The sequence below is a fragment of the Aegilops tauschii genome, chromosome 3 (assembly GCF_002575655.3).
Source record: "Aegilops tauschii subsp. strangulata cultivar AL8/78 chromosome 3, Aet v6.0, whole genome shotgun sequence".
Taxonomy (NCBI): Eukaryota; Viridiplantae; Streptophyta; class Magnoliopsida; order Poales; family Poaceae; genus Aegilops; species Aegilops tauschii.
In genome coordinates, this window is record NC_053037.3 from 259,455,129 (window position 1) to 259,477,431 (window position 22,303).

The following is a 22,303-nucleotide window of genomic DNA, read 5'->3' on the forward strand; positions in this document are numbered from 1 at the left end:
CGGCCTTCCTAGTGAAGATGCCGCTACCCATCTAAATAGCTTCGTTGATTTGTGTGATATGCAAAAGAAGAAAGATGTGGACAATGATATTGTTAAATTGAAGCTATTTGCTTTTTCGCTTAGAGATCGTGCTAATGTTTGGTTTTCATCTTTGCCTAAAAACAGTATTGATTCATGGAATAAGTGGAAAGATGCTTTTATCTCTAAGTATTTTCCTCCCACTAAAATCATCTCTCTTAGAAACAATATTATGAATTTTAAGCAACTTGATCATGAACATGTTGCACAAGCTTGGGAGAGAATGAAATTAATGATACGTAATTGCCCTACACATGGTTTGAATCTTTGGATGATTATACAAAATTTTTATGCCGGATTGAATTTTGCTTCTAGAAATCTTTTAGACTCGGCCGCGGGAGGCACTTTTATGGAAATCACTTTAGGAGAAGCTACTAAACTCCTAGATAATATTATGGTTAATTATTCTCAATGGCACACCAAAAGATCTACTAGTAAAAAGGTGCATGCGATAGAAGAAATTAATGTTTTGAGTGGAAAGATGGATGAACTTACGAAATTATTTGCTACTAAGAGTGTTTCTTCTGATCCTAATGATATGCCTTTGTCTACTTTGATTGAGAATAATAATGAATCTATGGATGTGAATTTGTTGGTAGGAATAATTTTGGTAACAACGCGTATAGAGGAAACTTTAATCCTAGGCCGTATCCTAGTAATTCCTCTAATAATTATGGTAATTCCTACAACAACTCTTATGGAAATTTTAATAAGATGCCCTCTGAATTTGAGACTAGTGTTAAAGAATTTATAAATTCGCAAAAGAATTTCAATGCTTTGCATGAAGAAAAGTTGCCTAAGATTGATGAATTGGCTAGGAACGTTGATAGAATTTCTCTTGATGTTGATTCTTTGAAACTTAGATCTATTCCACCTAAGCATGATATCAATGAGTCTCTCAAAGCCATGAGAATTTCCATTGATGAGTGCAAAGAAAGAACCGCTAGGATGCGTGCTAAGAAAGATTGCTTTGTGAAAGCGTGTTCTTCTAGTTTCTATGAGAGTTATTGATGTGTCTCCTATTAAATCTTTGTTTTGCAATATGAATCTTGATAATGATGGGACTGAATATGATCCACCTTTACCTAGAAGGCGTTCCAAAAATTCGGAGTTTTTAGATCTTGATGCTAAAATTGATAAAAGTGAGATTGAAGAAGTTAAAACTTTAGATATCAATGAATCCACTATTTTGGATTTCAAGGAATTTAATTATGATAATTGCTCTTTGATAGATTGTATTTCCTTGTTGCAATCCGTGCTAAATTCTCCGCATGCTTATAGTCAACATAAAGCTTTTACCAAACATATCGTTGATGCTTTAATGCAATCTTATGAAGAAAAACTTGAGTTGGAAGTTTCTATCCCTAGAAAACTTTATGATGAGTGGGAACCTACTATTAAAATTAAAATTAAAGATCATGAATGCTATGCTTTGTGTGATTTGGGTGCTAGTGTTTCCACGATTCCAAAAACTTTATGTGATTTGTTAGGTTTCCGTGAATTTGATGATTGTTCTTTAAACTTGCACCTTGCGGATTCCACTATTAAGAAACCTATGGGAAGAATTAATGATGTTCTTATTGTTGCAAATAGGAACTATGTGCCCGTAGATTTCATTGTTCTTGATATAGATTGCAATCCTTCATGTCCTATTATTCTTGGTAGACCTTTCCTTAGAACGATTGGTGCAATCATTGATATGAAGGAAGGGAATATTAGATTCCAATTTCCGTTAAGGAAAGGCATGGAACACTTCCCTAGAAAGAAAATAAAATTACCTTATGAATCTATTATGAGAGCCACTTATGGATTGCCTACCAAAGATGGCAATACCTAAATCTATCCTTGCTTTTATGCCTAGCTAGGGGCGTTAAACGATAGCGCTTGTTGGGAGGCAAACCAATTTTATTTTTAGTTTTTTGCTTTTTGCTTATGTTTAGGAATAAATATTTGATCTAGCCTCTGGTTAGATTTGTTTTTATGTTTTAATTAGTGTTTGTGCCAAGTTAAACCTATAGGATCTTCTTGGATGATAGTTATTTGATCTTGCTGTAAATTCCAGAAACTCTCTGTTCACGAAAACAATTGTTAAAAATCACCAGAACGTGATAAAATACTGATTCCAATTGCAGCAGATCAACAAACAAATTGTCTAGGTCTTCCTATTTTGGTAGATTTTTTGGAGTTCCAGAAGTTTGCGTTAGTTACAGATTACTACACACTGTTCTGTTTTTGACAGATTCTGTTTTTCATGTGTTGTTTGCTTATTTTGATGAATCTATGGCTAATAAAATAGTTTATAAACCATAGAGAAGTTGGAATACATTAGGTTTAACAGCAATATAAATAAAGAATGAGTTCATTACAGTACCTTGAAGTGGTGTTTTGTTTTCTTTCGCTAACGGAGCTCACGAGATTTTCTGCTAAGTTTTGTGTTGTGAAGTTTTCAAGTTTTGGGTAAAAGATTTGATGGATTATGAAACAAGGAGTGGCAAGATCCTAAGCTTGGGGATGCCCATGGCACCCCAAGATAATCTAAGGACACCAAAAAGCCAAAGCTTGGGGATGCCCCGGAAGGCATCCCCTCTTTCGTCTACTTCCATCGGTAACTTTACTTGGAGCTATATTTTTATTCACCACATGATATGTGTTTTGCTTGAAGCGTCTTGTATTATTTGAGTCTTTATTTGTTAGTTTGCCACAATCATCCTTGCTGTACACACCTTTTGAGAGAGGCACACATGATTTGGAATTTATTATAATACTCTATGTGCTTCACTTATATCTTTTGAGCTATATAGTTTTTGCTCTAGTGCTTCACTTATATCTTTTAGAGCACGGTGGTGGATTTGTTTTATAGAAACTATTGTTCTCTCATGCTTCACTTATATTATTTTGAGAGTGCTACAAAACAGCATGGTAATTTTCTTAAATTGAGAAATTAGTCCTAAAGTAATAGGCATCCAAGATTAGTAAAATTTATCTTATGAGTGTGTTGAATACTATGAGAAGTTTGATGCTTGATAATTGTTTTGAGATATAAAGATGGTGATATTAGAGTCATGCTAGTTGAGTAGTTGTGGATTTGAGGAATACTTGTGTTAAAGTTTGTGATTCCCATAGCATGCACGTATGGTGAACCGTTATGTGATGAAGTCAGAGCATGATCTATTTATTGATTGTCTTCCTTATGAGTGGCGGTCGGGGACGAGCGATGTTCTTTTCCTACCAATCTATCCCGCTAGGAGCATGCGCGCAATACTTTGCTTTGATAACTTGTAGATTTTTGCAATAAATATATGAGTTCTTTATGACTAATGTTGAGTCCATGGATTATACGCACTCTCCTCCTTCCACCATTGCTAGCCTCTCTAATACCGCACACTTTTCACCGGTATCATACACCCACCATATACCTTCCTCAAAACAGCCACCATACCTACCTATCATGGCATTTCCATAGCCATTCCGAGATATATTGCCATGCAACTTACCACCGTTCCGTTTACTATGACACGCTCCATCATTGTCATATTGCTTCGCATGATCATGAAGTTGACATCGTATTTGTGGCAAAGCCACCATTCATAATTCTTTCATACATGTCACTCTTGATTCATTTCATATCCCGGTACACCGCCGGAGGCATTCACATAGAGTCATATTTTGTTCTAAGTATTGAGTTGTAATTGTTGAGTTGTAAGTAAATAAAAGTGTGATGATCATCATTTTTAGAGCATTGTCCCAAGTGAGGAAAGGATGATGGAGACTATGATTCCCCCACAAGTCGGGATGAGACTCCGGACGAAAAAGAAAAAGAAAAGAAAAAAAGAGGCCATAAAAAAGAGAAAAGGCCCAAATAAAAAAATGAGAGAAAAAGAGAGAAGGGACAATGTTACTATCCTTTTACCACACTTATGCTTCAAAGTAGCACCATGATCTTCATGATAGAGAGTCTCCTATGATATCACTTTCATATACTAGTGGGAATTTTTCATTATAGAAATTGGCTTGTATATTCCAATGATGGGCTTCCTCAAAATGCCCTAGGTCTTCGTGAGCAAGCGAGTTGGATGCACACCCACTTAGTTTCTTTTGTTGAGCTTTCATATACTTATAGCTCTAGTGCATCCGTTGCATGGCAATCCCTACTCACTCACATTGATATCTATTAATGGGCATCTCCACAGCCCGTTGATACGCCTAGTTGATGTGAGACTATCTTCTCCTTTTTTGTCTTCTCCACAACCACCATTCTATTCCACATATAGTGCTATATCCATGGCTCACGCTCATGTATTGCGTGAAGATTGAAAAAGTTTGAGAACACCAAAAGTATGAAACAATTGCTTGGCTTGTCATCGGGGTTGTGCATGATTTAAATACTTTGTGTGGTGAAGATAGAGCATAGCCAGACTATATGATTTTGTAGGGATAACTTTCTTTGGCCATGTTATTTTGAGAAGACATGATTGCTTAGTTAGTATGCTTGAAGTATTATTATTTTTATGTCAATATTAAACTTTTGTCTTGAATCTTTCGGATCTGAATATTCATACCACAATTAAGAGAATTACATTGAAAATTATGCTAAGTAGCATTCCACATCAAAAATTCTGTTTTTATCATTTACCTACTCGAGGACGAGCATGAATTAAGCTTGGGGATGCTTGATACGTCTCCAACGTATCTATAATTTTTGATTGTTCCATGCTATATTATATTCTGTTTTGGATGTTAATGGGCTTTATTATACACTTTTATATTACTTTTTGGGACTAACCTATTAACCGGAGGCCCAGCCCAAATTGCTGTTTTTTGCCTATTTCAGTGTTTCGCAGAAAAAGAATATCAAACGGAGTCCAAACGGAATGAAACCTTCGGGAACGTGATTTTCGGAACAAACGTGATCCAGAGGACTTGGAGTCCACGTCAAGAAATCAACCAGGAGAGCACGAGGCAGGGGGCGCGCCTACCCCCCTGGGCACGCCCTCCACCCTCGTGGGGCCCACGTTGCTCCATCGACGTACTTCTTCTTCCTATATATACCTACATACCCTCCAAACTATCAGATACGGAGCCAAAAACCTAATTCCACCGCCGCAACCTTCTGTACCCGTGAGATCCCATCTTGGGGCCTTTTCCGGCGCTCCGCTGGAGGGGGCATTGATCACGGAGGGCTTCTACATCAACACCATAGCCTCTCCGATGATGTGTGAGTAGTTTACCTCAGACCTTCGGGTCCATAGTTATTAGCTAGATGGCTTCTTCTCTCTCTTTGGATCTCAATACAAAGTTCTCCACAATTCTCGTGGAGATCTATTCGATGTAATCTTCTTTTGCGGTGTGTTTGTTGAGACTGATGAATTGTGGGTTTATGATCAAGTTTATCTATGAACAATATTTGAATCTCCTCTGAATTCTTTTATGTATGATTGGTTATCTTTGCAAGTCTCTTCGAATTATCAGTTTGGTTTGGCCTACTAGACTGATCTTTCTTGCAATGGGAGAAGTGCTTAGCTTTGGGTTCAATCTTGCGGTGTCCTTTCCCAGTGACAGCAGGGGCAGCAAGGCACGTATTGTATTGTTGCCATCGAGGATAACAAGATGGGGTTTATATCATATTGCATGAGTTTATCCCTCTACACCATGTCAGCTTGCTTAAAGCGTTACTCTCTTCTTATGAACTTAATACTCTAGATGCATGCTGGATAGCGGTCGATGTGTGGAGTAATAGTAGTAGATGCAGGCAGGAGTCGGTCTACTTGTCACAGACGTGATGCCTATATACATGATCATACCTAGATATTCTCATAACTATGCTCAATTCTATCAATTGCTCAACAGTAATTTGTTCATCCACTATAATACTTATGCTCTTGAGAGAAGCCACTAGTGAAACCTATGGCCCCCGGGTCTATTTTCCATCATATTAATCTTCCGACACTTAGTTATTTCTTTTTCCTTTTATTTTACTTTGCATCTTTATTTCTCTTTATCATAAAAATACCAAAAATATTATCTTATCATATCTATTAGATCTCACTCTCGTAAGTGACCGTTGAGGGATTGACAACCCCTTTGTCGCGTTGGTTGCGAGGTTCTTATTTGTTTGTGTAGGTGCGAGGGACTCGCGCGTGATCTCCTAGTGGATTGATACCTTGGTTCTCAAAAATGGAGGGAAATACTTACGCTACTTTACTGCATCACCCTTTCCTCTTCAAGGGAAAACCAACGCAGTGCTCAAGAGGTAGCAGTGTACCTCCACGCCGACCACACTATATAACTGAGCTCTAGCTAGCATCTATCCCATGAGCTGTGACCCTAACACACATGGCCAACAACATCCCCACACAACTCATCAGCAGGTCTGGGCGCAAGAGAATAAAAGAAAGGACAGAACTAATGCATACCTCTGAAAGAAAAATTGCTGCTAGGGAATTGCGTCTCCTCGCCATGGTCTGTTGCAAGTTTGCAACGAACCTGGGGCTAACAGTGAGGTTAAGCGAAGGCACTGGCACCAATTGAATTGATGATTACCTTGACCAGGACCACCAGTACCACATGCGGTTGGAGGAGGCATCGTCGATGGTGAACTCACCGGTCCGACGGAGACGGTGGGCGGCACGGGAGTGACCTGGAGTAGCAGATAATGAGATAAGGGAGATTTTGGCGCATGTGTGGGAAATTTTTGTTAGGATACGAAGTGGTGGTTGGAACCAAGGAAGGAATTAGAGATGATACCAGAAGGATTTTGTCACGATTTTGACCTGGAGATCACCACAGCATGCCCCTTCTCTCTCCCGTCGACCCAGCCGCCGCCTTGTTGTCATGCCTTCTCTCCCCCCTCACAGCCGCCACCTAATCTATCCTTCTCGATTCTCTTCTCAATCAGCAAAGTGGCGACATGAAAGGAGCCGAGCGGCCACTGATTTGGCTGGGACTGGAGCGCAGGAGCGGGTGCCTCGCACCAGTGGAGGATCTATATTGGTGGGCGAACCAAGAAGACTAAGCGGGGGAGGCCGAGTTTGTGGGAAGTGGAAGGGGAACAGAAGGCTCTGATCTGGTGGTGTGTGTTGGTGCTGGCGTTTCTGGGAGGTGCGGAGACGGGGAAGGTGCTGAGAAAGGTGGAGCCAACGCAAGGGTTGAGTGCGGTAGGTTGAATGCAAATCTGACCACACATTGTCAATCGAATGGATGACTGAATTTGTGGTGACATGGCTGCTTGTGAGGGCAGGAAAATCAGGTAGTGGGGGATCCTATTTAGATATAGAAGATTACCAAAGTAACGAACACGAATCATATGAGCATGATGGAAACTAGCTTGACAGTAATTCCCATGTGTCCTCAGGAGCGCTTTGCTTTATATAAGAGTTCGTACATGCTTGTCCTTAGCTACAAAAAGGATTGGGCCACCTTGCTGCACCTTAGTTACTTTTGTTACTTGTTACCGATTATGAATTATCTTATCACACAACTATTTGTTATTGATAATTTCAGTGCTTGCAGAGAATACTTTGCTGAAAACCGTTTGTCATTTCCTTCTGCTCCTCGTTGGGTTCGACACTCTTACTTATCAAAAGGAATATGATAGATCCCCTATACTTGTGGGTCATCAGCTAACACTGACAGTTTCTTTCTTGCAATCTATCTTAGCATTAACAGTATTCAAGAAAGGATTATCTTCCATAGTAACAAGTGATAATAAATTTCAGCACGTAATAATAAATTTACCTTACCAATTTCCACTTACCAAGAGCGCTTCACTCCCCGGCAACGGCGCCGGAAAAGAGTCTTGATGACCCACAAGTATAGGGGATCAATCGTAGTCCTTTCGATAAGTAAGAGTGTCGAACCCAACGAGGAGCAGAAGGAAATGACAAGTGGTTTTCAGCAAGGTAATTTCTGCAAGCACTGAAGTTGTCGGTGACAGGTAGTTTGGTAGCAAGATAATTTGTAACCAACAAGTAACGGTAACGGTAAATAAAGTGCAGCAAGGTAGCCCAATCCTTTTTGTAGCTAAGGATAGGCCAAACGGTCTCTTATAATAAGCAAAGCGTTCTTGAGGGCACACGGGGATTTCATCTAGTCACTTTCATCATGTTGGTTTGATTCACGTTCTCTACTTTGATAATTTGATATGTGGGTGGACCGGTGCTTGGGTGCTGTTCTTACTTGAACAAGCCTCCCACTTATGATTAACCCCCTCGCAAGCATCCGAAACTACGAGAAAAATATTAAGATAAAATCTAACCATAGCATTAAACATATGGACCAAATCAGTCCCTTACGAAATAGCGCATAAACTAGGGTTTAAGCTTTTGTCACTCTAGCAACCCATCATCTAATAACTACTCCACAATGCATTCCCTTAGGCCCAAAGATGGTGAAGTGCCATGTAGTCGACGTGCACACGACACCACTAAGGGAATCACAACATACATATCATCAAAATATCGAACACATATCAAATTCACATGATTACTTGCAACATGATTTCTCTCGTGGCCTCAAGAACAAAGGTAACTACTCACAAATGATATTCATGCTTAAGATCAGATGGGTATTAAACAACATAATGGATCTGAACATATAATCTTCCACCAAATAAACCATATAGTAATCAACCACAAGATGTAATCAACACTACTAGTCACCCACAGGTACCAATCTGAGGTTCAGGTGCAAAGATTGAACACAAGAGATGAACTAGGGTTTGAGATGAGATGGTGCTGTTGAAGATGTTGATGGAGATTGGCCTCCCAAAGATGAGAGGGTTGTTGGTGACGACGATGGCTTCGATTTTCCCCTCCGGTAGGGAAGTTCTCCCGGCGGAATCACTCCGCCGGAGGGCAAAAGTGCTCCTGCCCAAGTTCCGCCTCGAGATGGCGGCGCTCCGTCCCGAAAGTCCTCATCTTATTTTTTTCTAGATGAAAAGACCTCATATACCAAAAGATGGGCACCGAAGGTGGGCCGGGCTGCCCACCACCCACCAGGGCCCGCCTGGGGGGCCTGGCGCGCCCTGGTGTCTTTTGGGCACCAGGTGTCCCCCCTCAGGTAGTTCTTTTCTCCAATATTTATTAAATATTCTAAAATAATTCTCCGTAAAATTTCAGCTCATTTGGAGATGTGCAGAATAAGTATCTCTGACGTACCTTTTTTAGGTCTAGAATTCCAGCTGCCGGTATTCTTCCTCTTGGTGTAAACCTTGCATATTATAGAGAAAAGGCATTAGAATACTCCATAAAGCATTATTATGCATAAAAACACTATAAATAACAGTAGAAAAACATGATGCAAAATGGACGCGTCACTTAGAGGCAAGAACATAGAAAAGCTAATCTATAAATGACAATATACGGTTTTGTAACCAATAAGTAAATTAAGGGGGAAAAGCAAAATACCAAATTTGGTGAAAAAGGTATCTTTGAGATATACCAGACATCAATGTCTTGTATATCTCTTTTGATCATTGAAATGACGATAAAAAGAGATATACCAAACAACAAGAACATACACAAATCCATCAAGGTAGATCTAAAAACACATATCTTACCACTGAATCTACGAAATCAAAGTGAAACATTATGAGATAACATACCAAATCTAACAAAAACAACCAGTTAGTAATTTTAGACTGTACGTAGATTGATGTAAGAACCGATTCAATAAACATTAAGTTGATGTTTGATTGAGTTGAAAACTGCAAGAACCCCTCCCAATTTACCTAATAAAAGTCCTTGTCCGAAAATATAATGGGGGAATAAAGTGAAAAGTGAAATCAAGCAAATAGGAGAACTAACCAACCGGAGAAAACGATGGAAGTGACATACGAGCCCAATGAAAAGAGGCGGTGGTGCAGGGAGGAACACGGGGTGAAGGAACAATAATTTTGGTTAAAAGACCTAAATGTTCAGGGACTAGAGTGAAAAGAGAAAAATCAAAAACCGCGAAAGTGATAACCGAAAAACCTGATGTGATCGCCTCTCCTTCCACCACGTGTCGAGCGGAGAGCGTAGCGGAGAACCTCCTCGACACGTGACGTTCCGCCACTTGCCACGCTTGAAAGCCACGAGCGACAATCCCCGAGGGTACCATTTATGTAGTTATTTCGGTTCCGAAAAAAGTAGTTATTTTGGTTTTTTTACTAGCAGTGGCATGAATTTTTTGCGGGGATGATTATGCATGTTTTTTTTAGGATAGGATGATTATGCACGTGTTTGGTCAAGGTGCAAACGCGCGGTGATTGGGTGGCTCTCCTCCGCTTGCAACCTACCCGAAGCTGGGCTTCTCTGGGCTTGAGCTCGTTTCGAACTCGACCGTCGCAAAATTTCACATCACAATAATAATAGGCGAGGTAGACTCGAAAAATTAGGTCAAAAAGTAGGAAGAGAAACGCGATAGCCCCTCGCCTCGCCGCCGCCGCCGCGCACCGCACCTGCCCTTCCGCCGGCGAATCCGCGCGTGCCCTAGCCGGAGTCTAGGTATTGGCCCAGATCTGCCGGCAGCGATGTCGGGAACCGCGGCCCCACGGTACGCGCCGGACGACCCTACGGTGCCGAAGCCGTGGCGCGGGCTGGTGGACGGCACCACCGGCTACCTCTACTACTGGAATCCGGATACCAACGTCACCCAGTACGAGAAGCCCGTGCCGCCGGAAGCTCAGCTCCCGCCGCCCCCGCCTCTCCCGCCTCCTCCTCCGCGCGCCCGCGGCCGGGACCGTCGAGACCGTTCCCGATCTCGCTCCCGCTCCCGTTCGCGCACACCGCCTCGGCGTGAACACCGGGACCGCGACCGCGACAGGCGCCGTCACGACGAGCACGACTCGTTCAAGTCGTCGTCGTCCCATCACCATCTTCCTCCGGCTGCCACCATTCCTACCGCCGCAGCTGATGATCCATCAGCCGAAGCATACCGCCGTCGCCATGAGATCACAGTTATCGTAAGGATCTCGCAGCTATCCTCGTGTTACATCTCATAGCATGTTTGTGTTACACATCTCATAGCATGTCCGTTACTCAGCATCTATTTTTTTGTTTGGTCTGTGATGCAGGGGGATAACGTGCCGGCTCCCATAACTGAGTTTGACTCTGGTGTCATCCCGCTTGATATACTCAAGGAGGTATGCATAAGTTTGGTGATGAATTATCACCCAAGGTCTAAACACTAACCCAAAAGAGTTTGATAAGGGTCAGCATGTTGGATCACGGGGATGCGCTCTTCTTTATCTTTATCTGTTTGATTGATTGTTCTAAATCAGGGACGCTTGCGAGTCAGTTACTTATCTACATCTCTGTGGCAGATGCGATATTTGCTCCAAGGTGGAGCTAATGTCGCACCCTGCTTCGTGCGCCCTCGTCCAGTCTGTAATTTCGACGGGCTGAGGGCGGATGTCGTTGATGGAGCTGCCAAGGGTGGGTGGACACCCCAGGCGGCTTGCTCCCTGCGGGGGCTGCCCATGGTCTAAAAGGCCATCTACGTCGGCTGACGCTGATTTGTTTCTCCGCGTACGGTTCCTGGGAAAGGCTCCTCACATGGATGGCAGGCCTCTTCTGGAGCCTATGGAGATCTCACCCAGGCTGCAGGCGTCCAGATGCCTGACCAATGGAAGGGGCCTGTGGATGAATGATCCATGGCTGAGCGAGTCTGTCTCCAGGGATTCTGTTAGAGCTTTTCTACTTCGCCCTGTTTCCACACTTTGTGGATCTGTTCTCTTCCGTACGGCCTTAAATTGACTTCGCACATTGTTGATTCTTTGTTGTTTTCACTACATAGAGTAACTAGAGTTTCAGTGGGAGCTGTAGCAGATGTAGGTGCATCACATTAACCATATTCTTTTGGTGTCCTTATTTTGTTTGCCTTTGCTTTCCGTTCCCCTTTCATTTTTCCAGATACAACGCGCCGGATTCCCAAGTCCAACACCTATCCAAGCCCAGTCCTGGCCAATTGCCTTGCTCAATCAAGATGTTGTAGCTATTGCCAAGACAGGATCTGGAAAAACTCTCGGGTATTTGCTTCCTGGGTTTATGCATATAAAGCGTATGCAGAACAGCACAAGGTCTGGCCCAACAGTGTTAGTTTTGGCACCTACCAGAGAGCTCGCAACACAGATTTTGGAAGAAGCTGTGAAATTTGGCAGATCATCAAGAATTTCTTCTACGGTGAGTTTTCTTTGCCTTGCTTCTTCCTGGATTATATGTTCATTATCTGATCCTTTGTTCTTGGTCTCTTCTTAGTGCCTTTATGGCGGTGCTCCTAAAGGGCCCCAGTTAAGAGATTTAGAAAGAGGGGTTGATGTTGTTGTTGCAACACCTGGAAGGTTGAACGACATTCTAGAAATGCGGAAAATAAGCCTAAAGCAGGTCTCGTACCTTGTTCTAGACGAGGCTGACCGCATGCTTGATATGGGGTTTGAACCACAAATACGAAAAATAGTAAGAGACATACCTTCTGGTCGGCAAACTCTTATGTACACTGCTACTTGGCCCAAGGAAGTCCGAAGAATTGCAGATGAGCTTCTTGTTCACCCTGTCCAGGTGACCATTGGAAGTGTGGATGAGCTTGTTGCTAATAAAGCTATTACTCAGGTACGCGACTTGCTTTGTACACCGCACTGATGATACTTGGAAATATCTTTCTTTTTTTCCTTTCACGAAGTACATTTCTTTTAATTTTCTGTTCTGTTCTGTCTTCTGCTCCTGTTGCTCTGCCAGCATGTGGAGGTGGTCACTCCCTCAGAAAAGCTTCGGCGTCTGGAGCAAATATTGCGATCCCATGATTCAGGTTCCAAGATACTAATATTCTGTACCACCAAGAGAATGTGCGACCAACTATCAAGGACACTCAATAGGCAATTTGGAGCGGCTGCCATTCATGGTGACAAGTCTCAAAATGAAAGAGAGAAGGTCCTGAGTCAATTTAGATCTGGACGATCTCCTATTTTGGTGGCTACAGATGTTGCGGCACGAGGTTTAGACATCAAAGATATCAGGTTAATCAATAATATTATTGTAATGATTTTATTGCTATATAGGTGCTGCTTCATGTATTTATATGACATACAATCATGCTAATTCCACTTGTAACTACTCCCTCCGTCCCAAAATAAGTGTCTCAACTTTGTACTAACTTTAGTACAAATTTCTACTAAGCTTGCGACACTTATTTTGGGACAGAGGGAGTATTTGAATGTCTAAATGGGGCTAAAGAATGGTGCCCTTGCGACCCATGGTAGCAGAAGTGCATGACAAGGATACCTAAAATTTCAGTAGTTAGCGTGTGTTTTTGGTTGTGTCCAAAACCTGTGCTACCAATGCTGGGTAGGCTTTTGCTTAAACCAATCAGGCCCTAAACAAGGAAGTGCAATCAATCTGGCCTCAGCAGCTATTCATTATCATGGCATGTCCAGTTGTGTATAAGTTCATATAACTAGTTCTGGATTTAAGTTCATATAACTAGTGCAAATGTACACACAGAATCTTGAAGAAAGCTGTTGTTTAAATCAGTATTGTTCTGATCTTTACCACCAGTGCTTCAAATCTCAGAAATGATCTCACAATATCCTCTTGCTTTCTTGACATAGGGTTGTGATCAACTATGACTTCCCCACTGGTGTTGAGGACTATGTTCACAGGATTGGCAGGACAGGAAGGGCTGGTGCCACTGGTTTGGCCTATACATTTTTGTGTGATCAGGATTCAAAATATGTTGCCGACCTAATTAAAATCCTGGAAGGGGCCGACCAAGATGTTCCTCCTGAACTGTTAGACATGGTCTCTCGGGGTGGGCGTGGTAGGAAACGTAACAAATGGGCAACCCGCTCTGAGAGGGGTGGTGGTTCACGCTCTGAACTGGATTCAAGGTATGGTGGCAGGTTAGAGGGTAGTCGCGGTGGACGTGGAAAGGATGATTATGGTGGCCGTAGCAGGTTCGTTCTGTCCCTTCCATTTTGTTTTCTGCAATTGCTGATGAAAACAGAGTTTGGGTCTTGTTAGTGTTAACCGAAGTAATTCGAGATTATAATTTCTTTTGTCGTCGTTGTTCGGTAGTTTGTGTTCCTGAGCCAAAGACCATGGTCTTTACAATGTTGCTGATGTTTGCAGGAATGATTACGGCGGGTCTCGCAGGTCTGCTAGAGGTCGCAGCAGAAGCCTTAGCAGGAGTGACAGTGATAGGCGCAGCCCAAGCCCCAAGAGACGGCGCCATGATGTGCAGGCTAGCCGTAGCAGGACTAGAAGTCGGAGCCGGAGCAGGAGCCGGAGCAGGAGCAGAAACAAGAGCAGGAACAGGAGCCGGAGCAGGAGCCGGAGCAGGAGTTACACTAGGAATCGTCGTGCTAGCCGCAGCAGGAGTCGTAGCCCTGGCGCTAGACGCAAGACTGAAAGAAGAGCTGACTCTGGGTCCGCACGTCCTGACTCTGCCCACCCAGTGGAGAAGAAAAGCTCACCCAATGCTCACCCTTCAAATGATCACAAGAGCCGCAGTGTCGACCCTTCAAATGGCGATGGGAAGATGGGAAAGGTTGATCTGGATCGGTCGCCCAGTCTGCAGGAGCGGGATGACAAGTCTGCTCCATATAGTCCTGTGTATAATGGCGAAGGAGGCAGGGGCTCAATGAGCCCTAATGGCGAGCCAGTGGTGGATGCTAAACCTGTGGAAGTCTCTGTGAGCAGCAAGAAGAGGGAGGATGAAGAGGAAGGTATGATAGATGAAGAGGGAGAGGAGGGTATGATAGCCGATGATGACCCTCGCGCAAGTGCAGCTGTGCAGAACGGTGATGATAAGTGACAAGGCTTTGAACGATGAATTTGCTATTCTACAAACAATCCATGTTAAAACTTTTATGATTGAGCTGTTGTTTGTTATGTAACATTGAGCTTTCATTTGCTGTTTGTTATGAACCAGAGTCCAAGATCGTTATTTGTTATGTCGACTTGTTTAAACAGCAATTCTTTTTGTTGATTTATTGTGCCAATTGGCCAACTGCTTTGGAGAGAGTGTGGGCTCGACGGTCCTCACTGAGTGCTTCCAGATAGCATACCAAATTGGTTTGGTTAATTTTCAACACTGCCCACGGAGGCCGCGCGCAATCTTGCAAGGCATGCTTTTGGTTTGAACAATACACTACTACCTTCGTCCCATAATATAAGAACGTTTTTTGAGCTAATATAGTTTGAGAAATGTTCTTATATTATGGGACAGAGGGAGTAGTTTGGGAGGAGCTTTGCTGTGTTGCCTGCCATTTATGAACCAGAGTCCAAGCAACCTGCCTGCCGATGGACTTGAAATTATTGCCAACGTACTTTTGTGCGCAGACAGATCGATGATTTCTGGGAAGAAGGCGGAATTATCGTAAATTTTGCTACGGAATGCTAGGATCCAGAGGGAGTCTTGGCTAGAAGGGCGCAGTGAACGAATCTATGGCAAGTTCATCTGGGAAGAAGGCAGAATTCTCGCAAGATTTTGTCCAAGTATAGGATCCAGAGGGAGTCTTGGCTAGAAGGGCGCAGTGAACGAATCTATGGCAACTTGGCAAGTCCTAGTAGCCTCCTAATTCGAAAAGCACATGGATGAACCCATGGGCATATGAACATACTTTAGAAAAGTCATTTCTAAATGCCCAAAAATTCTAAAAAAGTTGCAGGCATACATCTTCACATTCTATGTGTGCGCAGAAAGTTCCGCAAAAAATTAACCTTTTGTTTTGCCCAAAAAAGACAAAAAAAAAGGAAAACGTCGCGGAACGCTATTTAGGAGCACCGGAATTTGTCTTTCTCATGGAGGCAAAGTAAAAATAGATTTTTTCACAAAACTTTGTGCCCAACACACATGTTGCGAAGATGTATGCATGATTTTTTTGTTTCGAATTTTTTTGGCATTTTTAAACGTGTTTAAAATGCACTTTTAAAAAGCGGGTTCATATGCCCATGGGTTCAAGACGTCCACACTCCTCCTAATTCATCTTATAAAGAGCATCTCCAAAGCAATTTTTTCTTTACGTGATCCCTTAAAATCTTGTAAACTCCTCCTTCGTTCAGGGGAAGATGAACTTTCCCATAAAACTTGGAATGTCTTCCATGTAAACTTTCATCTCTCGTTTTTGTTGTTGTTGGTCAGTATTTGTTGTTCAAATTATTCTATGTTCTTACCCCCTAGGTTTCAATGTGAAACTTTAAACTTGACAACTCGGCTACACAAACGAGATGTACAAGCATAGGGATAAAAATGATATTTTGTTTTGTACCATTGTTGGGCTTTGCTCGAACAATGAGAAGTCGAAAAACAGGAAACATGAGCATCGTAAGGAGGAAGGCTAAATATCATCGGTTGCACAAGTACACAACAATGACGATATCGATGATAATGTCGAGGAAGTCCCAAATCCTAATCCCACCACTACTCCAAGCATCACTGCAAAAAAACCACTCATCCCCGCAAGAAGTCCACTCAGAAGGAAAGGTGAGAAAGATAAACAAAAGAATGGAGGGGATGTAATGTGTTGAAGACTATGGTGGAAGAGATTATAACAAGCAAAAGTAAGTTGGAGGAAGTGAATAGAATTAGAGAAGGACTTGAGGTGGTCTTAGGTGAAGGCAATGAAGGAGCGCAAAGTGGCATGTGAGGAGTGCAAGATGGCAATCGAAGAAGAGAAGCTGATTGTAAGTGCATCTAGTGCCACCCCTAGTTGGTTTTGGAGTATTGACGACAAACGTGGTTGAGGGACTAATGTGTTTGTGAGATTCATAGGAGAACACAGGTAGAAGTCCCTCATTGATTCGGTTTACCCGTCGGAGATGGTCCCTAAAAATGTATGAATACATTGAAGAAAATGGTGGTTCATGAAGACATTCACGTCGAAGATAATGACGTGTGAAGACATTCACTTGAAGACAATGGAGTGCGAAGACATAGTTTCTTTCGTAGCTTCATTTTCTTCTTTCTTGAGTCGTAGGAACCACCAAACTGTCAAGTAGGGTCCAAGTGAACAAAGTCAGAAGACTGATGTGATGCTCAACCCAAATCCTATGTCTTTGAGTGAAGACAATGAGAGAAAATCTTATCCAGAGTTGGATGAGTCAGCTTTGCTTGTAGCCCAAGTCAAGCTGCCGCGTGCGTTTGAAATATGACCGTTGGACACATGTCAGTTCCTTAGTGACCCAGGGTCATTTCAGACATATCATGTCGGGTTGCCTCCTGGCTATAAATAGCCCACCCCCTACACCATAAAATTGGTGGCTGCTAAGAGTTAGTGCACGACTTTTGTCATTTGAGAGCAACCCAACTCCGAAGCCTTTGAGAGAGAATCCTTGCCAGGACAAAACGCAAAACACCCAGAGCCCAAAGAGTGTTTGGCATCACTGAAGTCTTTCTATCCGCGTGATCTGAAAACTTATTACACTTGAAGACTGTGATCTTCCAGTCGGTTAGGCATCGCGTTCTGAGGATCCAAGAGTCATTGTGGATCGTCGGTGAACGAAGTCTGCGAAGGTTTGGAAGTCTACCTTGAAGACTTACCAGAGTGATTGGGCGAGGACTAAGTGTCCTTAGCTCAAGGGGAATAAGGTGAAGACACGGTCTTCTGAGTTCAATCTCAGCCTCCCTAACTAGACGCACAGTTGTCACAGCAACTGGAACTGCTCTACCAAATCCTTGTCTTCGTCAAGCAACTGGTTCTATCACTTCACCCTTTACTTACTGTTTAGCTTCGTGAAGTCACTGCTTGCTTGCTCAGTTTGACTTCACTGTGTGAAGACATTCTTCTTTGTTTGCATGTTTGGCTTCATACTATCTTCCTATTCTAATCCACTCTACCTAGCTGCTATCTGTCTTTGTGTTTACTCTGTACTATCTCCTTGACTATGTGTCCGTGTGGAAGCACGATCACCTATGGGGCAAGGGTGCCCGTTTGTGGTTCGGCAAGGGGACGATCACATTGTACAAAGACCAGAAACAACAGGGGCAGCGCGATGATGGCCAGCTCTCTTTTACCCAGGTTCGGGTCGCTTTGAAGCGTAAAACCCTACTAGTGCTATGGTGGATTGATCTGGAGGAACACGAAGACACGACGTGCTCTAGCCCGGCAAGGGTGCCTCGGGGGGAGCAACGTGCATGTACAAGTGTTGGGGGATCTAAAATTCGAACCTTTTGCTAGGTTGCCTCGGGCCTCCTTTTATAGCTTAAGGGGCGACCATAGTGGCAAAACAGTCATCTTGGTGTGATTAGATAGCTAACAGTGCTATCACACCTAACTCTGGCAGTTAGGACAAAGTGCAAATGCACTGCTAGGTGTCGTGCTGAGGTTGAAGCCCGACAAGCCTGCCGTGCCGCTTATCCATCTTCTCCTTATTAGCATGACACGTCATCTGGACGGGTGTCAATAAAGCTAATCTCTCCCCCACCATGCTGCCACGTGCCTGACAGGATCCACCTAGTTACTTGATAGCTTGACACTGCACTGATTAATGACTTGGGTATGATGAGGTGGAGCGGTGGCACCTTGGTGAAGGCCTGCCAGCAAGGAGCCTGGCGGGTTCCGATCTTGACGGCCCCGGAAACCTTGCCGGGGAGAACTGGTCTCGTCCCTCAGGTGCAACTTCAACCTGGCCAGGCTCTCCTGCCTGGCAAGTGAGGCTCTCCTGGGGTGATCTTTTGTCAACTTGATCTTCTTAATGCTCTCCTTGATCTCACGAAGAGCGGTTTCTCTGGCTTATCTTTGTGTCATGCATTGGTACTAGATGTATGATCGACATCACGCCTGTGCATGAGTTCGTCCAGCAAACGTGAATGTTTGTTACACCGGCAGGAGCCCCCGGGCCTGGTCCATGCATGCCGCCGGGCATCGTTGGGGCAGGCCTAAACAATGCACATGCCCGCATACTGACCTTGCCGCGGTGGAGTCCATGTTTTTGGAGATTTTCTTTGCTTCTTCATTAACCTAGAATTGGGTTAACCTCCGGGTCTCCCACGAAGCTTGCAGCGTCCAAACGACGTGGGTTCACCCATGCAGTAGGCCAGAGAACACCCACGTTCATGAGGGGGGGGGGTAATTAGGGTGCCCGCGCGTGATTTTTTTTTGCTCCGCAACATTTTTTTCCAAAAAAGTCTACAAATGGTCTAAAAACTGCCTAGCCAGAATTTTCCAGACTTAGTTTTTTTTCTTTTTTGAAACTGAAACTATTTTTCTTCTGCGGGTGGCACGAAAGTTGCAGAATCCGACTTGGTCATGACTCGGAGTATGGCGTGATCTGGTAATCCGAAACAAAGAAACAAATACTGGACTCAGACTAGGACTGGTGGCGGAGATGAATCTGGTGGAAACTCGGACTGATGGTGATATATGGCAGTGGTATATGTGGACTCGGATTGGTGGTTGTATATGGCAGCGGCGATGTATACGGTGGGGTGGTGGTACATGGCAGCGGTGATGTATATGGTGGGGTGGTGGTATATAGCAGCAACGATGTATACGGTGGGGTGGTGGTATATGGCAGTGATGAAGGTGGTGCGGCGGCGGCGGCGTGACAAACTATGAATAGAACTCGAAACTCTAAAGGACTAGACGCTAAGACCAGCAACTCGGCACGACGATGCAACTGCAAATTTGACAAAGAAAAAACTCTAAAAAGATTACGCAAAGGCTCATTGGTTTGGATAGGATGAACTAACCCTAATTTTTTTAGGCTTTTTCGTGGACTATAGGTATGAAGAACATACTCGATCTAAACTACGAAAAACTATAAAATCTCACCGAGCAACCTAGAAATCTGATACCACTTGATAGAGGCAAAGGTGTCCCGTCTTTCGATGAGATGGTGGCTATCGTTTATGGTGGAGTAGACTTTGACGATCCGACTACGAACGTGCGAGGACGTCTGATAACCCACAAGTATAGGGGATCGCAACAGTTTTCGAGGGTAGAGTATTCAACCCAAATTTATTGATTCGACACAAGGGGAGCCAAAGAATATTCTCAAGTATTAGCAGCGGAGTTGTAAATTCAACCACACCTGAAAGACTTAATATCTGCAGCAAAGTATTTAGTAGTAAAGTAATATGGAAGTAACGGTAACGGTCCAGCAAGCCTACGATGGAATTACTCATGCACGGCGGTGAGCATCATGAAATTGGTGATGGAGGATGGTTGATGATGACGATGGTGACGATTTCCCCTCTCCGGAGCCCAAAACGGACTCCAGATCTGCCCTCCCGAGGAAGAACAGGAGGTGGCGGTGGCTCCGTATCGTAAAACATGATGAATCCTTCTCTCTGATTTTTTTTCTCCCCGAACGTGAATATATGGAGTTGGAGTTGAGGTCGGTGGAGGTCCAGGGGACCCATAAGGTAGGGGGGTGCGCCCTAGGGGTTGGGCACGTCCTCCACCCTTGTGGACAGCCGGTGGGTCCCCCTGTGTTGATTCTTTCGCCAATATTTTTTATATATTCCAAAAATATTCTCCGTGAAGTTTCAGGTCATTCCGAGAAATTTTATTTCTGCATAAAAATATCATCACGGCAATTCTGCTGAAAACAATGTCAGTCCGGGTTAGTTCATTCAAATCATGAAAATTAGAGTCAAAAACAAGGGCAAAAGAGTTTGGAAAAGTAGATATGATGGAGACATATCAACTCCCCCAAGCTTAACCCATTGCTTGTCCTCAAGCAATTCAGTTGACAAACTGAAAGCGATAAAGAAAAAACTGTTATAAACTCTGTTTGATCTTGTTGTTGCAAATATGTAAAGCCAGCATTCAGGTTTTCAACAAAGATTATGAACTAACCATATTCATAATAACATTTAGGTCTTACATTTACTCACATCAATGGCATAATCAACTAGCGAGCAATAATAATAAATCTTGGATGACAACACTTTCTCAAAACAATCATGATATGATATAACAAAATGGTATCTCGCTAGCCCTTTCCGAGTCCGCAAAATATAAATGCAGATCACCCCTGAAAATCAAGGACTGACTGGACATTATAATTCATGGTAAAAGAGATCCAGTCACAGTCATACTCAATATCAATTAATAACAATGCATACAAATGACAGTGGTGCTCTCTAACTTGTAACATCCCAATTTTCAATTTGGATGTTATCATTAGGTCATCATATGCATTCATGCTCTTTGCATTTTTATTCGTTTTATTTGAGCATTCTGATCCTAGAGACCTTAAGCGACTCAAAGCCATTTGAGAGAGTTGGAGGTTTCATAATTTTTTTTCCATTTTTGAATTTTAAAAAATTGGTAATTGAATCAAAATGATATTATATTTGAAATTATTTTTCCAATAAAATAATGAGAGAAGATAATATGACTTCTTCAAAATAGAGGAAATATTGGCAATTTAATTCTAAATAAAATATATTTTATTTGAGATTTTATTAGATTAAATTAGGGGAAATTCTATTTTTTCAAAATTGCATCTTAGCCCAGAAAAATGTTCATCTAGTCCTAAATATTAGGTTTGGACGGTGAAAATTGTTTCTGGGATTTTTAGAATTTTTTCATTTTATTTGGATTTTTTCGTTCGAGCGAAATTATTAAAAAAAGCTTTTCGGACCGAACTGGGCCGAAGGCCCAGCCGGCCCGCTCGCGCCGCCGCCTTTCCCCGCGCGGGAGTCCGCCCCGCCGCCGCCGGCCGTGTCCGAGGCGAACACGCCTCCCGAGGCCGTCGCCCCTCCCGCAAGCCACCCCGCCGCCTCGCCCCCCACCCCCTCTCCTCCTCGTCAAGCCACCGCCGCAGCCCTGCCTCTAGCCGCGCCGCCGCCGCCGATCTGCGCCGCCTCTGCCGCTGCCCGCACCGCGCCCCGCAGCCGCACGCCACCGCGCTGCGCCCCGCAGCCGCACGCCGCCGCGCCGCTCCCGCCCCGCCGTGGCCAACGCCCGCCGCCCGTTCGCCGGAGCAGCCGGATTCCGCCGCCCCGCCGTTGACCCCGTCGCCGCCGTTGACGAGTAAAAGCCGAACGTTTTTTTCGGTTTTCGTTCGATTTTTTCGTTTAGATTAGATCGGTTTATTTATTTATTTATTAGGTTAATTAGCGAACATTCTCTGTTTAGTTCGTTTTAACGAATGGATTCGTTCGTTTAGTTCTGTTAGCGAACGTTCGTTCCAGATTTTTCTTTTTCTGTTTATTTCCGGCCAAGGACCTATCCGCGAATACTTTTCTTACAGATTAGTCCCTGATCTTTAAATCCTCGTTACTTTTTGCTCGTTTATCC

General features: G+C 43.4%; 1 protein-coding gene across 1 annotated transcript; it reads left to right on the forward strand.

Moving 5' to 3' along the window:
- Positions 1-10,377: 10,377 nt before the first annotated feature.
- LOC109738726 (DEAD-box ATP-dependent RNA helicase 40) lies at positions 10,378-15,004 on the forward strand. Its single transcript, XM_020297810.4, has 7 exons — positions 10,378-11,020; positions 11,132-11,200; positions 11,970-12,239; positions 12,315-12,665; positions 12,792-13,069; positions 13,661-14,005; positions 14,181-15,004. Exons 1-7 carry the CDS (start codon positions 10,589-10,591, stop codon positions 14,863-14,865), a joined length of 2,430 nt encoding a protein of 809 aa, XP_020153399.1. The 5' UTR covers positions 10,378-10,588; the 3' UTR covers positions 14,866-15,004.
- The last annotated feature ends 7,299 nt before the right edge of the window (positions 15,005-22,303 follow it).

Bases quoted from the DNA above. Each gene is read 5' to 3' on its own strand.
- LOC109738726 (XM_020297810.4), top strand. From the start codon at position 10,589: ATGTCGGGAACCGCGGCCCCACGGTACGCGCCGGACGACCCTACGGTG. The intron at 12,240-12,314 runs GTGAGTTTTCTT...GTCTCTTCTTAG, and splicing joins CATCAAGAATTTCTTCTACG to TGCCTTTATGGCGGTGCTCC. The intron at 14,006-14,180 runs GTTCGTTCTGTC...TGATGTTTGCAG, and splicing joins GATTATGGTGGCCGTAGCAG to GAATGATTACGGCGGGTCTC.